At 42.9% G+C, this 16,840-nt stretch overlaps 1 protein-coding gene across 2 annotated transcripts in view; it reads left to right on the top strand.

The window, feature by feature from the left end:
• aopep (aminopeptidase O (putative)) overlaps positions 1-16,840 on the top strand; it is a 75,477-nt gene that overhangs the window by 36,081 nt on the left and 22,556 nt on the right. Inside the window, exons 14-15 of one of the 2 annotated variants that reach the window (XM_086206380.1) lie at positions 1,040-1,126; positions 14,483-14,605. In XM_086206380.1, coding sequence (XP_086062506.1) covers positions 1,040-1,126; positions 14,483-14,605 — 210 coding nt within the window. The remainder of the gene's footprint in view (positions 1-1,039; positions 1,127-14,482; positions 14,606-16,840) is intronic. The other variant, XM_086206381.1, reaches the window with a different exon arrangement.

Genomic DNA, 16,840 nt, shown 5'->3' with positions numbered 1-16,840 from the left:
TAAGCACTCTCTCCCTCCCTCTCTCTCCTCGCTTTCTATTCCACTGTTCGTCTTCAGGGAGTGGCAGACAGACTTGGGGGGGGGGCTCCCAGATTTAAAGTATTTCACCTTAGACGGCTTGATGTGATTGTCATCTGACTCATCTCCCCCCCTTCACTCTTTGCCACTTCTCCCTCGCCTTTTCCTCTTTTTTCTCTCCGTCTCTTTGACACGCTCTGTTTCCCAATGTTTGATGTCATCTTCTATCTCTACCTCCTCCTGCACTCCATCTACCTCTCTCTTTTGCTCCGCTGCTCTCTGTTTCACTCTCTCCCTCTGTCTGTGTCTGAGCGAAGTGCCTCTGCTATACATCTGTTGCGTGTCATTCTCTGCTGCCTATCGGGTTTCCCATGAAGCTCCCTTGCTGCTCCTAATTGATTTTTTCCAACTTTTAGATTTATCTTTTAAAAAAAAAATTCATGAAAATACTTCTTTTGGTTTTGTGTACATGTATTCACCATGAATTGCTTTTCTACTTTATGAGCATTTCCAACTGCATTACTCAAGTAGAGAGGAGGAGCTGTAGAGTTTCGCCCCAGTAGTGGTTGTCTATTTAATGGAGCTGGATGGTGCTGGGAGTTGCTGCACTCTAGGCTCTGTCACAGCAACATAATTTGACTTATTACTCTTTTGTCTCAGTTTGTGTTGTTATCCATGGAGCACAAGTGAGCGCCAAAAGGTCAGATTTAATGTGCCACTGCTAGAGAGACGGACTCTCTATGCTGTAAATGAGTCCAATCTACACTCATAGCCAGTTGCTCACCGCATGCGCGCGCGCGCGTGTGTGTGTGTGTGTGTGTGTGAAACATACTCTTGTTTGCCTTTCCACTTGAAAGATGTTGTCTTACTTGTTCTCTCTCTCTCTCACTCTCTCTCCATTTTCTCTCTTTTTTCCTCATTTCACCTTTCTGAATACCTCGTGTGTGTGTGTCACTCAAACCTTCGTCACCTCTAATTTCCCGCCTTCATCTCTTTTACTCCCTCATCCTCCCTCTTGCAGGTTGTAAAATGGATTCTCCTCAGTCAGACTCATCAACGGAAGGGCAGAAAGCGGAAGCGAACAGAGCCCAAGGTGAACTACAAAGAGGTAGGAAGCTCTTTACTGTATCAAGCCCACCGCTCTTTATTTTCTCTTTTATCTGGGCGTCTTCTGTGTTTGACAGTGACAACCAAATGACCCCTGATGCTGTTTATGTGTTGTGTCTGCAAGTCTGTACTACCTTTTACTTGTTTAAGTCTGTTTATATATATTTAACCTTTTAAGATCCTGTATACATCACATCGTCTCCAGTCCTTGTGTGTGTGTGTGTGTGGTCATGGTCAATGTGCGTGTGTGTGGGGTACTGTCTGGAGTTCCTCAGGGTGGGGGGGTTGGGGGGTGCGGGGGCTGCGTGACATTCTGCTTTTGAATCCAGCTTTGAACTTCTGTCACAGCCCTCGATAGTCTCTTTCAAATGTTTACTGCCTACTGTAATTGAAAAAAAACCCCACACAAATCATATTTGGAAAAAAAAAGATGGTGTGTGTGTGTGTGTGTGTGTGTGTGTGTGTGTGTGTGTGTGTGTGTGTGTGTGTGTGTGTGTGTGTGTGTTAATTAGGGCTCTCCAGGGATGGCTAATCCCTTCTCCCCACCCACTAATTGACACACACACACACACACACGCTTGCATCATTAATGAACGCACACTGATCTATAAGCCACAGAGGGCCAGAAGTCATTAGTGGGAGTAGAGCAGCGTTTATACATACATAGATATATATACTTATATTTACACATATATACTTGTAATATGTTGCAAAAACCTCTCATGTCTTTGATGCAATAAGTGAGGCAAGTACCCCTGAGTCTTGGTTTACCGCCAAAAATATTGTATATAAATAGTGATATGTTAAGCTTTAAATAAGCCTTCAACCACAGCGTTTGCTAAAATGTAATGTAAGTGTCATTCATAAACAGAATATTAGAGCTGCACCTGAGCATGATTTCTCTGGTTTACATTACCACATACCTATAGAGGCTGAAGCCCCCTTCAGTCACCTCATACAACCACCGTCTGGCATATTTATAAGGTGCACACACACACACACACACACACACACACACACACACACACACACACACACACACACAATATACTTCTAAGGGGGCAGCGAAAGGGCCTCTTCCTGTGGGGGGCAGAGAGTGCTGAAATCAACCTCGTGAAAGAATAGCCAATTACTGTCTACTTGGCCATACACAATAGTGAGAAAGAGGAGGGAGTGACCAATGGATGCACGGATGGAGCGAGGGAGTAAAGGAGTGGGGGTGGGCTGGGGGGGGGTGTAGGGGTGGGGGGAGGTCAGCGTTTGAAGTTACACCATAAAAGCCATCGTGAAAGGAAACACGAAATGACCCCCCTTCTCCTCCCCTTCCATTCACCTCTCTCTCTCTCTCTCTCTCTCTCTCTCTCGTTCTCTCTCTCTCTCTCTCTCTCTCTCTCTCTCTCTCTCTCTCTCTCTCTCTCTCTCCCCTGCATTCTGGCTCTCTCCTCATCTCCCTTCTCTCTTTGTTTCTGTATGCCGAGATTGCCCCATGGATGGACCAGGTGTATTTTATAGTACTCCTTCATGTACTTCAAACAGTCCAATTTCTCCTTTTCTCTCTACATCCACCCCCCCCCCACCCTTCCCCTTGTCTATCAGCCTGTTGTAAGCCGTATCAATCATTTGTGCAAGCCATGGGCAAGGGGAGGGCCCGGTTATTACAGGAAGAACAAGTTTAGATGGTCCAAAAATGAAAGTAAAACTGGAGCAATGAGAGTGTAGTATGACAGTACTTGACGTAACACCGGTTTATCTTTTAGATCCATTTGAATTGGAATGGAAACCTGTTTATAAGCCTCAAGATAATGAGCGTAGGTAGAAAAATACAAATGGAAGAGGGGAAGGTTAAGGGAACTCAAGAGGTTTCTGTGTGTATTCTTGTGAATTCCAGTAATGAATCTGCTGCGGACATTTGAGGAGATGATGATCTGAGTGGATACTCGAGGAGATGAGTGAAGCACAGCGATGAGATGAAAAACTACGGGATGATGTAAGGGCTGTTAGGGAGAGAGGAAAGAGTGTGGGAATGGAAAAGGTAGGATGTCTGGTGGGTAAGAATTAGGCAGGACCAGGGCAGAGTTTAGCATTAATGTTATGAGGGACGATCATAATCGCACATGTGGTTGCGCAAACCTATACAGAGGGAGAGCCAGGCACCCCCAACAGAACAGGAAGAGATCTGGTCAGTCTAATAAAGTTTATTTTGAACTTTCCCCGTCTTGCAGTAACATTATTGATTTATGAGCTTCCTCATACGCGTGTCGGATATTTTGTATATAACTAGCGTCTCCAGTGCGTGTAGAGAGGTCTGTAGAGGAATATTAGTCACGCCTGCATGGTAATGGGCCTCATTTTGTTCTCATTTTCATCGGCGGCCTACATAATGAGAGGGTCCGTCTGCCCCTGTTGATCAGAACATGAAACCCTGTAGGGGGAAGGATTGTTAACTTTCCTGGCGTCTTTTCATCTTCAAGACACAGGTTGTAAGTTGTTGGATTGGTGATCCACTTCGTCGTACAAATGACGTACATGATTTATTGGACAGCTGACGGATTCATTTAAGATTTTATTTAGATTTAGATTTTTTTCATCCATCAGTCACATAAAATACCATTTTAACCCTCTAGTTTACTTAGATATCCTCCGTTCTTGAGGTTAGTGTTGGATCTATTGAAGCAATCTGCAGTAGAATATAAAATGCGATGTGACACGTCAACCTTGATAAGGTTCTGTATAAAGAACGTATTTACACAGCTCTTCCTCTGGATAAACAAATCCAGGAAATTGTGTAATCCTGGATTCTTGTCATTCCTACTGAAATAGTTCAGCTGTGATTTATTTTCAGTTCCCAAGAGCGGAATTTAAGACTGCAGATACAGTTAATTAGGATGAATTTGATGAAGATATTTTTTCTCCAGTGATGTGATTAAATTTGTTTTCTAATCGTATTTTCACCTTATGACTCGAGCGTTCTCAATACTTTTAAAGGCTTAAATTTCAATATGTAGTATGACTAAACATTGCATTCAAGAGATCAGGGTTGTTTCTCCACGCGCAACAATAGCCTCACAGATGCGGCGCAATAGGTGTTGCAACCTCCATCTTGCTAACCCCATGTGGACTTTTCCACTCGATGCTACAGGTTACTTTGAAAAACACGCCCTACTGCTGGGTTTGTGTTTGTGGCTGACAAATTTTCAACATCAAGAGCTTTATGGGAGCAGCGTGTCATCTGTTCCAACAGACTGGACTCTAGTTTATTTGTCAGATCAGGACACGTCATTACACAGTCACGAGTTAAAATGTTGAATTATAGTAAAAATAATTGAAAGCTGTTGGATAGAGGTGTGGTCATTCCTATTTTCCTGCAGCTCAGGCTTAAAACATGCTTAAGTTAACTTTAATTGTGTGTGATTTGGAAGTTGGAAGGACATCTATGTTATTAAAACTAAATCAGATACTAATGACAAAATCTTACCGCACGCACCATTTAGCGTCTGTTCTGAGAGGCCGTGGAGTAAATATAACAGATGATTTTTCTCTCACACTGGAGCAGCACAAGGACACACATGCCAAAGTCTATTTCAACCCACAGAAAAATGAAGTGGTGACTGAAATCCCTCGCTCTGTGTCCGAGGTGCAACCATGAAGGTCCGACAGAGATAGTAACTGGAGCCCCTGTGGGAGGATAAAGTGCAGAGAAGGCATGATCAAAACCATCTTTGGTTGGGTGGGGTCTGCAGGTGGTGCACATTATTCTGCCATAATAGGCCAGTGTAAGTACAGGATGGGGGAAAAAAAAAAAAAAGTAGGAGTGCAACGTGGAAATTGCTTCCGTCTGTGTTGTTCTGTTATGGCTCTGGTTACTGTGAATCTATCTGAAGAGTAGAAGACTGTTGATTTTAAGTCATAAAAAACTGAATTTAATCCTAGTTTTCTATGCCAGCATAAACATTTGTATACTCTTTTAAATAAGTTGCTGTTCATAATGCAAATGAACAAAAAGTCCCGACTCTCTCTGACTTCCAGTCCACCTCTTCCTCTACTCTGTTTGCTTTGAGTTTGACCATGAACAAGCACATCCGTTCCGTAATGGCGTTTTTATGGCATTTATGTTTTTCTTTTTGTTTCCTTCTGTAAGACGTCACCCCTTTCAAAGTACATTCAGCCATATTTGGCAGTGCGAACCCCACCCCTGAGCATTGTTGACGAGGACACGCTTCACACATCTGGTTTCCCTTCATCTGTTTTCCCATCTCCAGTGTGCTATCTGCTGAGCCCCCCTTTCTTTCTCTTCTTCAGCTCCTTTCAGATCATCTTGCTCTATCTTTCTTTTTGTCTGTCTCTTCTGATTTACTGGCAATGAATCAGGGATGAAGGGGAAATGGCTACATTCAGGCTTCATCATGTTAATATTGTCATAATGGAGCCTAAAAGAGGCGTTCACCACTTCCCACGCAGCAGTTACACTAACAAGCTTGTGTGCACCTGTAAGTAAACTCTGACGCTGGAAACGGAGACAGGGATGACACGTTCAGTTTGACTCCATAAGTTACACTGCAACCAGCAGTGTCATGTGAACTCAAACGTGTGTTCAATGTAAAATGATATGAACCCACTTAAATCCTAAATCAAAGTCTGCCCAGTATTTCATCAGCGCTTCCAGATCATCACCACCAGAGTGCAAATTCGAGACGCGCTATAATCTGATGAAATTATCAAGACTTGCAGAAATCTAGAATTACATCAAATAGCATTAAGTGACTGCAGATCATCAGTAGTTTTTAATATGATTTTATGTTTGGAGTGCACTGGAGGAACAATAGTGGCTGTTGGTGCAGTAGCAAAGTCTGTTGATAAAGCAAGTGACATGTCTGTCTTCAATTTATGCATGTGTCTCTGAATCATCAGCAGTTTGGTTTGGCTTGTTTTACGTGGTTTTGGTGAGACAACGGTGAGAAGGGACTGTCCGTTCACAATGGAGGCTCCCAGGGAGGTTAGAATAGATGCAGATTTTCCAGAACTGGAAATTATTTCTTCTTTAAAAGAAGAGCAAAAAGACGGCACCAAAGGATGTTTTTGCAGGTGTACTGTGATGTGTTAAGGGAAGGTTATCCGTGTGTGTGCAGTATCACACAATTTTATGATACTGATGATTTCTGAGCACAAGTCTTCTTTATGGATCCCATGCACCATTTAAAAAACGAGACCAGAGGGTGGAAAATGGTCAAAAGAGGAACTTGTGTGTGTGTGTGTGTGTGTGTGTGTGTGTGTGTGTGTGTGTGTGTGTGTGTGTGTGCGAGCGCGCGCGTGCGTGCGTGCGTGCGTGTCTCCATCAACAGACCCCTTGGGAGGTCAGCTCGGGCCACTAATGTGAGCCCCACCCCTTTCATAGTCTTTAAATAAAACCTTTGGCAATCCATATGGAAAATGTGGAAAATAATACACACTTTGATGCTTTTATGGAATAATAACAGTATGACTGGCAGTATGAAGTCTATATCATAAAACTGGAAGGTCAAGTGAGACGTATAATGGACAGTTTATACTGTGGTTAATGTGTTTAACTGAGAGTTATACCATTTACCAGCTTGAATCTTCCCCTGATGGAGGAGGTGCCACTGAGAGATGTGGCGTATTTGTACGAGGTCAAAGGTCAATAGATCAGTTCTATAGGGTTTTTTTTTTCTACTGGCTTGTGAGACTCCTGTTGAGATGATTGAGGTTTAGTATTGTGGAGCTAAATGCTGAGGTGTTGTAAAGTGAGGCCAAAATGTATTGCGAACCAAAAAAAAAAAAAATAGAATAGTGTGCAAAACCTCAAACATTTTGATCATAAACTTTACAAAGTTTGACAAATTATGGAGACAAAAGGAGGAGACATCCATGAATGGATGGATAGATAGAAAAGGTGAAGGGACAGATGGTGTAAACAATGTCACCTCGGCTTGAGAAATCGCTGTGAAAAAGTCAAAAGACAGCAGCAAGGACAAGAGAGCACAAACACACAAACACAAACACATACACATATTGTGAGTACAGCTGAATTGTTCTCTACATTTCTTTGGAACACAAGATGAAAGATCCCGCAAGGTTGAACTCATGAACTCCTATAGAGCGAAAGAGAATCAGGGAAGAATGGAAGAGGAGGAGGTGAGTCGGGGACATTTAATGAGATAACAAAAACTGGAGTAAAAACAACAGATCAATACGAGTATCTCTCTAGCTTTGTCATTTTCTGCAGCAAACAGAAAGTGCTGACCAGGAGGAACAGACTATGTGGGAATCAAGGGATCAGTGTGTTGCAAACAACTGGTGTTTGATTCACCCATCTCTCTCTCTCTCTCTCTCTCTCTCTCTCTCTCTCTCTCTCTCTCTCTCTCTCTCTCTCTCTCACACACACATACACACACAAACACACTGGCTGTGCATCAATAAGTTGCTGATCCGGCGCTATCTGCCAGTAAAACTGCTAAGTCCACTTGTGAGCCTGTTTGAAGAATTGCTTTAGCATACTTTTGTCGACAGAACAGGTGAAAATTGTATATCTGGTTGAAATGCTACGAGGTCTTACAGTGTTGAGACTGAAATCTGTTTGCATGGGTTTTGTTTTTCTTCAGTGAGACTGAAGAAAATTAAAATGTATAAGTGGTGCCAGAGTCTGAGATGAGAAGATTTATGTGGAGGAGAGGTGGTTGCAGAGAGGAGACGGAGGAGACGGCTCCATTTGTGTTGTGCTAATGAGGGAGAGCAAAAAAGAAAATGTGAGAGTGCCAACATGTATTTGTCTCATTTATCACTCAGCAGCAGTTCTGTTTTCGGGGTCATTTGAAGCTCATGGCCTGTCTCATCTCGTCCGGGGACTCCCTGCGGTCTGCGTGTGTGTGTGTGTGTGTGTGTGTGTGTGTGTGTGTGTGTGTGTGTGTGTGTGTGTGTGTGTGTGTGTGTGTGTGTGTGTGTGTAATGCATATGTCTGGGCTGATGTACAGTTAGGGGTTGTAAAGAGATCACCAGTCAGGGTTTACGACATTGACAAGCCATTTCATGACAGGCGTAACTGCTCCGAAATTCCACTTAGGGCTTTCATGACTCTGAGGCACACAAGGTGAGGTGGAGGTGGTGATGGGTATGGGGGTCCACAAGCATTTTAGTGATGTTGTGGTTTGTATAAGCATATATATGAACTCTTCACATTTGACACATATCAACCTGCACACAAAAACATACAGTACAGTAGATATATATTTACAGCTGTATGCACCAAGGAGACACTGGTCAGATTAAATGCTGCCCTGCAGGTATATTGTAAAAAATGTCAGAAATTAACTCTATTTTAAGGAAGTAGAGTCATGTTTTGGATGTAACGTGAATGTAACCAATCACGGTGTCATCTGGCAGTCCCTTTAAGAGCCATGTACTCATAAACCAAGGTGCATTGCTATTTAGATGGTGTAGCCAACAATTTTTAGAAATTAACAGATTTCTTCTGAGGAATTGTTTTTTTGTTGGTGCACTTTGTTCGTCTGTCAAAAAATAGCTTTTTACCTCAGCGTTTGACTCACTTGGGGAGTTTTCCATGATTTTGGCTGCATGTACATAAGCACATTACATGACAGTTATCTCAACTATACCGACTGTCTCTAATGTATCAAAGAATCACACCAACTGTCTTTATCATGAAAGTGTTGTTACTCAGTGATTCCCATCCCTGATCATGGGTGTTCGACTCAAAGAGAGGAATCACATGTATTTGTATTCATGATCCTGTAGTTAAGATGAACAATGTACATTCAGAGCTGCCGATACTGTCTGTGAAACATAGTGGCACTGTAAACGACAGGAGAACACTGAGAGGGGAAAAAAAAAAACCTCCTCGGAAAACTCCTCAAAACACGCGGCTGGCACACAGATGCACAGGCGGATCTGGCGTAGCAGGTAAAAAAGACCCGCTCCGCTGCGCCGACGTGTCGCCTCATGTACGTGCCCAGTGTATTTTAAGCGTCAGAGTGTCATTAAAGTGCAGCTGTGTTTGTCTTTCCAGCACTCATGGAAAACACATCAGGGACAGAGAAAGAGAGAACACAGGCTGCTGAATATGGCTGCCACAATACATATAAAACAGGCCCAGCAATTTGTCACTCAAGCAAATGCATATTCTTCCTTATGGAGTCAATCCATACACAAATTTAGACATATAATGCATTGCTATTATAAAAAAAAAAACCCCGCTGCAGTGCGGAGGTCACAGTGTTAAGGACACTGACACTTAAGCCAGACGTTGTGTAGAGTCATGTTCACTATTGAAGTGTTTTACAACTATACTGTAAAATGGTGCTGGTTTTTTAGTGGTGGGAAATGTATCAATGTTCTTCTCATAAAACCGTATTTAGGAGTCACCTCATATGTACGTAATGTTATTTTTGTGCCTATGTCTGTGTGAGTATTATTGCAGCGTGCTAAGTGCTAAAACATCTGTCTTTCCTGGTAACGACCAGTCGACAGGGCTCTCAGACGGCCCGAACGTAATCGGCCTTGTCAAAAAAATACACACACACACACACACACACACACACACACACACACACACACACACGTGTGCAGGCACTGCGAGGTAAATTCGCTCTACATTACTAGGACTGCACACTCCAAAGACGATAAAATTCCCGGCACATGAAACCAATAATCACTTCTAGGAGATCTGAGAGTGTGTGGGAGTGTTGGAACAAAGGCTGTCTGGTTTATGCCTTTCCTTTATTTGGAGGTCATAATTTTTTGGCATAATACCATACATTTGTCCCTGCATGCAATGTTTTTCCTGTTTACGGCACAGTAAAAACAACTTCACTGCATTAACGGCATTTACCAAGCAAAAAAATGTAGTGTGTACCCAAAAACACAAGGTGACTAGACAGGCTGAGAGAAGAGAACACGTGAAGAAGACGAAAACAGATAATAAGACTTAAATACAACTGAACTAATGAGAAAATAAAGAACAGGTTGTGAGACGAGAGCAAAGCAGGAAGCCAATAGACTGGAAACCAGGCGAGGCTGACACAGACTGATTAACTGTGAAGACTCAGGTAGAGGGAGGAAAGCAACACTCCACACAGGAGGGAGGAAATTTCACAATAATTTCACCGCAGGACAGCAGCAACCGGACTCTATGTAGTAACAACTCGTCCATTGATTTCAGACCCCAAGAAAAAGTTGATTATAAATGTAAAAACCAGCCTACAAGTCCATATGAGTATAAACTGAAGGTACTGAGAGTCCAAAATGTGAACAATTCAGAGACAGAGGAGCAGAGACAAATGTTCTATAGCACTGAAATGTTTACCAATGCAGCTAACAAACATCATGTAAATGGATTTTATCAGTTCGTTGTTCAGTTTGTGTATGAAGATGTGTTCAAATTGCTCATTTTTTTTTGCCTGGAAAAACAACACTCTCACTCAAATAGTGCCGCCTCACAAACAAAGAAAAGCAGGAGATCCAGTCACTCGATTCGGTACGTCGAAGCGATGAATAATTGATCACCCAAATGGCTCATTTTCTTTTGATCAGACAATCGACAAGTCACCTTACACTACATTAAGACAGCAGAGACATCAGAGAGGTATGCTTTTTTAAGAGTCAAACTCTTAAAGACGAGTCATGGTCATGAATATGTTGACAAAGAAGTTGTATATGCTGTAATTAATGTTGCCAGGAGATGACAACATTGAATTGTTGTCTTAATCTTTCCAAAGTCTGGCGTAATCCAGACAGACAGGCAGACTTGTGTAAAAACCATGGAGTCTTTGCCAACAGCCCGACTGCAGGCGACAGCTCCAGCTCCAACCCCCCTTCCCCAGTCTGGGATATCATGTGATGTGGTCTTATCATAGCAAATAGATACAAGGATTGTCTTCTTGAGGGGAAAAACTGGATTTTATATAAACAAGTTTTGAGTTTCTGTGGGTTTATGATGATCTTTCTCTCTCCAAGCTCTCTTGTTTCAGTGGTGTCATTCTCTAATATCTAACCCATTTTGTCTTTTGTGTGTGTGTGTGTGTGTGTGTGTGTGTGTGTGTGTGTGTGTGTGTGTGTGTGTGTGTGTGTGTGTCAGATACCTGGGTTTAGTCCATTCTACGTACCTCTGCCAGCTCAGACTGCTTTAACCCAGCAGGCGTGGGGTTCACATAGGAGCTCAGAAAACTCTCCCAAACCCCTTTTCTACCAGCCCAAATTCCTGCTGCCACTCACGAGTGTCTGAATTATGTCTGCAATGAGGATCCAGGTGAACGCTGTAATTTGCCGCCTGCGATCTTTTTGTTTCGTCATCACTTTCACAACCAAGCAGCATCATTCAATTGAGTTTGAAAAAAACAGTGCCGCTGCCCTCCATGCTGCTTTCTCCTGTTGTGTTTGTTACCACTTCCAAGGAAACAATCCACCGCAGTTCACGGTTCGTTTGTGAGCAGGATTCAATGACAACTTTGACGTCAGTTTTCCCCAAACGAGGCCGGAGGGCTGCAGTCTGTCATTCAACTTGTCGATTCATTGGTCGTTATACTCTTGTTTGATGTTGATGATGAAGATTCTAATTATATAAAAGGAAAAGCGCTACACCAACGGCCATCCAGGATTAATCCATTATTTCTGGCGGGGGTTAGGGAAAGATTAATAGAACTGGGTACTGTTAAAATATTCAGCGCTGACTTTTGGTACTAAGGAATTCTCTCTCAAACGAGTGTTTGTGGGGCGGCACAGTGGTGCAGTGGTCAGCACTGTTGCCTCAAAGCAAGAAAGTTCTGGGTTCGAGCCCTGGTTTGAGCACGGGATCTTTCTGTGTGAGTCTCCATGTTCTCCCTGTTCCTGTGTGGGTTCTCTCTGGTACTCCAGCTTCCTCCCACAGTCCAAAGACATCAAGAGGGGACGAGGCTGATTGATACTCTAAATTGACTGTAGGTGTGAATGTGAGTGTGAATGGTTGTCTGTCTCTATGTGTTGGCCCTGTGATGAACTGGTGACCTGTCCAGAGTGAACCCCACCTCTCACCCGAAGGCTGCTGGGATAGGCTCCAGGAACCCCCCCCCCCCCCCCCCGCGACCCAGGATAAGCAGTAGAAAATTGATGGATGGATGGAGTGTTTCTACCTCTGTCTCTGGAGGGGGAGTGTTGAGGGTTGAGGGTTGTAGCACAAGCCAAGGATGAATCTATTAAATTTTTGAGGTAGCTTAGTCATAGCTCGGTCTATCATGACAACACAGATGATAAATTGTCACAGAAGCGATTGTGACAGTGATTTTTATTCTTCTGGGTCCTGAATCAATATTTTAGAGGCCCTCATCCGGCATCAGGAAGGTGTTAGCCTGCGTTCCTGACTTTACACATGACGCACCAGAAAAACAGGACCAAAAAAAAAAAAGAAAAGAGGAAACCCATGTACACAACAGCTTTACTTGGGTTTAAAAATCCTGCATGTGCGCAGGTATGTGAGTAAGGGTATCAGACACACAGGGAATTCATCAAGTCTCTTCCTGAGCATGACCTTTCGGTTTAATGGCTCTGACTATCTTCCTGCTGTCTCCTCTTCCCTTGTCTCTCGCTGCCACTCCCTTGTTGTGTTTGACCCTATCGACGGAGTCATCCTGGCTTTCCTCTGCTACTATTTCTCTCCCACTTTCACTCAGTATCTCTCTTTTCTATCTTTCATCAGAACTAGGTGCTATCGCTCTAAACTGGAGGTCAGTAACGGTCCATGTTTGTATTTTACCTGTGGTATCGGTGTCATCCAGCACAAATAAATGAATCTGAGCAGCTTGTGTTTGTGAAAGGGTGTGTGTGTGTATATAGTCTGTGTGTATGTGTGTGTGACATTTAGAAATGTAATTGCTACAAAATGGCTAGATTAAATTGCCAATATTCAGTTACATAAGCAGACAAAGGTTTTTTTTTTACCCTCTATTGTGTGTGTGCGCGCGCGTGCGTGCGCGCGTGTGTGTGTGGACACGCACGCGCGCCCTATTAACCTTAGTAATTATAACTGAGCATATTTGTCTTCAAGCCCTTAGAGGGATCTGCATTGCGGCTGGTTGCCACTGTTGTTGTTTTGTTTTCTTTTGCTCAGGGATGATATTCTACCAGCACTCTTCGGCTGCTCTCATCCTCCCGGGATCAGGCCAGAACAAATGACACGAGGAAATTAAATCTGGGTGCTTTTGCTATTTTCAGCCTTAGTCACATTTCATACTTAAGCACCGTATGTGTTAAGGGGTTGGACAGTAAAGTATGTGTGCAATAACTGAATGTGCTGTCAAGGATTAGTGTTTCACTGAATTCCTCTATGATGGATTTAGATGGTTGTATTTGCCTCAGACTTCTCTTCTTGGCAGGAAGGAAGAGGAGGATGTGGAATGTAATGAGGAATTGAAACTTTTCAGTGAAATATTGGAAAGAACAAGATGAATGAATACAGTTTAATGATTCTATTGAATGTGGTTTTGCATTTATTGACCATGAACAGACAATTACAACTGCGCAAAGACAGTTGTCACCCGGCATTTTAGTGAATCCATATTATTTGAATGTGTTTGTTACTGATAAGGCTTGTGGTTCTACATTTGTTTTCGTCAACAAATTCCATGAAAAGCCACAATCTGACAATTCAGCTATTCTGGAAATTCCCAACCTGAAGTAAAGAGTGCATTTGTTGAATATTGTCAGTCTGATTTGATCTATGTGGCTCGACTCTAAATTATTTGCAGAACAATAATAAATCATAAAAGAAGATGTTATCCAGGGCAGCAGTGTGTCTCAGTGATGAGTTTTCATTTGTCAGGTCATCTACCAAACCCCTCCCGGTGTCAGCAGAGAAAATCTGAAGAAGTCATTTGCTCTATACGTGCGGAGACCTTTGGACATGGGCACTGTTAAAAAAATCTGTATGCTGTATTCGAAAAGAGTCATAGGTACGAATTAAGAACCTGGGGACACAATTTATGAATGAAGAGCAAATATCCATGAGTCCAAATTTTCACTTTTTTAATTTCTCCTCACCTGACACCAGGGAGGTTCTGCAGACGTCTGTAGAGGTCTATGAACGACATCAATCATTTGATGAGTGGAAATCAAAAAACTTGACTTTCTGTTCTCATGTATGTTTTTCTTCCATCAGTTTGTCTATGTGACATTGACACACAAAAATCCATCTGTATTCCTCTTTCCTCCCTTCCTCTTCACCTCTCTCTTTGTCTGAGCTGACCTCCAGCTGTTTGGTTGTGTCAGTGTGTTGTACAAATGCAACCCATTCGTCTGTGACTCACAAACAGCGGACCTTTTGTTTCAGTTCTGTTTCAAAGGCCTCTCTCTTTCAAAGGCAACACTCACCAGCCACCACCGAGACCTGGGTCCGATCCCTGGTTGTGACTCCCACGGGTTCGTCAGGGCGCCTGAGTGGAGGCGGGGGGTTTGTTACATCCTTCCGGGGGGAAGCTGGCAGGTGAAAAAGACACTCACCAGATCAAATATAGCACAAAAAGTGATAAGAATTGTTCTGTAGGGGTAGTGCACTCGCCAAATTAGGGAGAAAAAAGGGTGAAAAGATAAAAAAAGAGAGAAGCCTCTGTGTTGTGTGTGTCTCCATCCGTAATGGAACAATGGATTGTGGGAAGAGGAGCATCAGCAATAGGGAAGCGAGGGATCTAGCCACTGGAGACAGATTTGTGGATTGCGTCAAAGCATCTAGTGCCAGTGATTAATTAAGCTTCCCCTGTTTTTGGACGTGTATGTGTGTGTGTGTGTGTGTGTGTGTGTGCTAGTGTGTGAGTGAGTCAAAGCAGTGATGAGTAGGAGAGAAAATATACTAATTGCCTTCATGATCAATGCCAAATTGCAGGAACATCTAATTTTACATAACAAAACACCCCAGCAGCTGCACAAAGACAGAACCAAGTGTTAAGAAGGACAGTTAAGTGATGAGCAGCACTAACACACATACACACACACAGACATTGGTTAGGTGTGTTTTCTGTGCATGTTTGCTTGGTTGATTTCCCTTCGGAGTGAGTAGTCATTCCCCATTGCAAGACCCACTGTGCATGCTTTTTTAACTTAACCCCTGACTCGCAACCCTGCTGTGACCCCATGCTGGTCTCAGATTGGCCTGAGTTTGTGAATTTGTAGGCTATAAGGGAAGATGGGGTGTGTGTGTGTGTGTTGGGGGGGGGGGGGGTGACAACAGCTTGCAAATACCTTTCCTAACAACCAGCAGCTAACCAAACACAAACACGTGCTGACCCAATAAGGCGTGGGTCAAATATTGGAGATTCAGCACATGTAGTCAAGTTCGCACACGGAACAAAATCCAATTAAATTTTATTTTGTTTAAAAAGACCACAAACAAGGCAATCTCCAATGCTGTAAATTAAAAAGCCTTTATTACAATTTGGCTATGCCATATTTTGTCTTTAATTATTTATCTGTAGCCACAAATCATCATAAAAGTTATCTCATGACACTTTACGAATAGAGTCCGTCTAGAACCACATTGAATTGATTTGGTCTTAAGAGACCTGTCTATTCCCCCATGACAAATCACTTCCTCTGAGATTCATCCACAACCACACATTAGGTGCGTTAATGTTAGCATTGAAGCAGCTGGCAGGATTTAGCACTAGCACCTGTTACGTCATTTTTTAGTAGTTTAACTTCAAACATTAGGCAGGACTAGCTTGAGATGTGTTTTTCTGCTATTTTGGTTCTTCATTCATTTCATGCCCGCCTTCAATACTGCCTTTTTTTTTGTCTCGACATCATGGTTTCATTTTCTGCTTGACCTCTTACATCACATGAGTGGATCCAGAGGGACTGATGGCAATCGCTGGATTTGTGAATTACAATGACAGTTTTGGATCTGTTAAATCCCTAAATGGGCTGGTCCCACAGTTAGTGGGCCACTGTGATCAGCAGGTCTTTTTTCATGTTATTTTCCACCACATTGCAGGTGGTGCCACCCTTAGTGGTCCACAAACAAAGGTCGGCCCCTCTGCTGGAACTGTCAGATTACTAGTCAGATCCTGCATGTAGCACTGATTTACCTTGTGTGCACACACTTAATCAAAACTGAACCCAGAACACTTGACTAACGTTGCATAAATAACGTGTTTGGTTTCCAAACGGGCTCTGCTGATTGACAGTTCATGTGCGTGTTGTGAATATGTGTTTCCCATTATACTGATATTTATGCTAGTGAACATTCCTGACACTTTACCCATCGTCAGTGCATGCGTTTGAGTCCGGAGATCCATCGATGAGACAATTGATCCCAGCAGTCATCAGCATTACAAGGTCAAAACTTCAAAAGAGCTTCCTCTTGTCTGTTTTTTTCCAGTCCTGCTCTTTATAGTTTTGTAATTCCAGATGAGGCTCAAATATACATCCTCATCCTTCTTTCTCAAAATTAAATTAAAAGCAAAGAAGAAAAGCTGTTAATGATTAGATGGCAGATAGGTCGTGGCAGCTGTAGGTCATCGCTGGAGTCATCAGTCTGTGACCGGGCACTATCTGTGAGATCATCACTGTGCTGCAGCAGAAGCAGGTGTGACATAATTTGAGTAGATGATAGCACCAGTTGAAAGGCTAACCTTTCAACATCTCCCTCTCGCCCACTCTCTCTCTCTCTCTCTCTCTCTCTCTCTCTCTCTCTCTCTCTCCCTCTGTATTTGTGTGACCGAGT

Source organism: Aulostomus chinensis, chromosome 6, assembly GCF_037954235.1.
Source record: "Aulostomus chinensis isolate RoL2024-O1b breed Wild chromosome 6, RoL_Achi_v1.0, whole genome shotgun sequence".
Taxonomy (NCBI): domain Eukaryota; kingdom Metazoa; phylum Chordata; class Actinopteri; order Syngnathiformes; family Aulostomidae; genus Aulostomus; species Aulostomus chinensis.
Note: the sequence above shows the minus strand (reverse complement) of the source record. Positions and strands in the feature narration are given on the sequence as shown.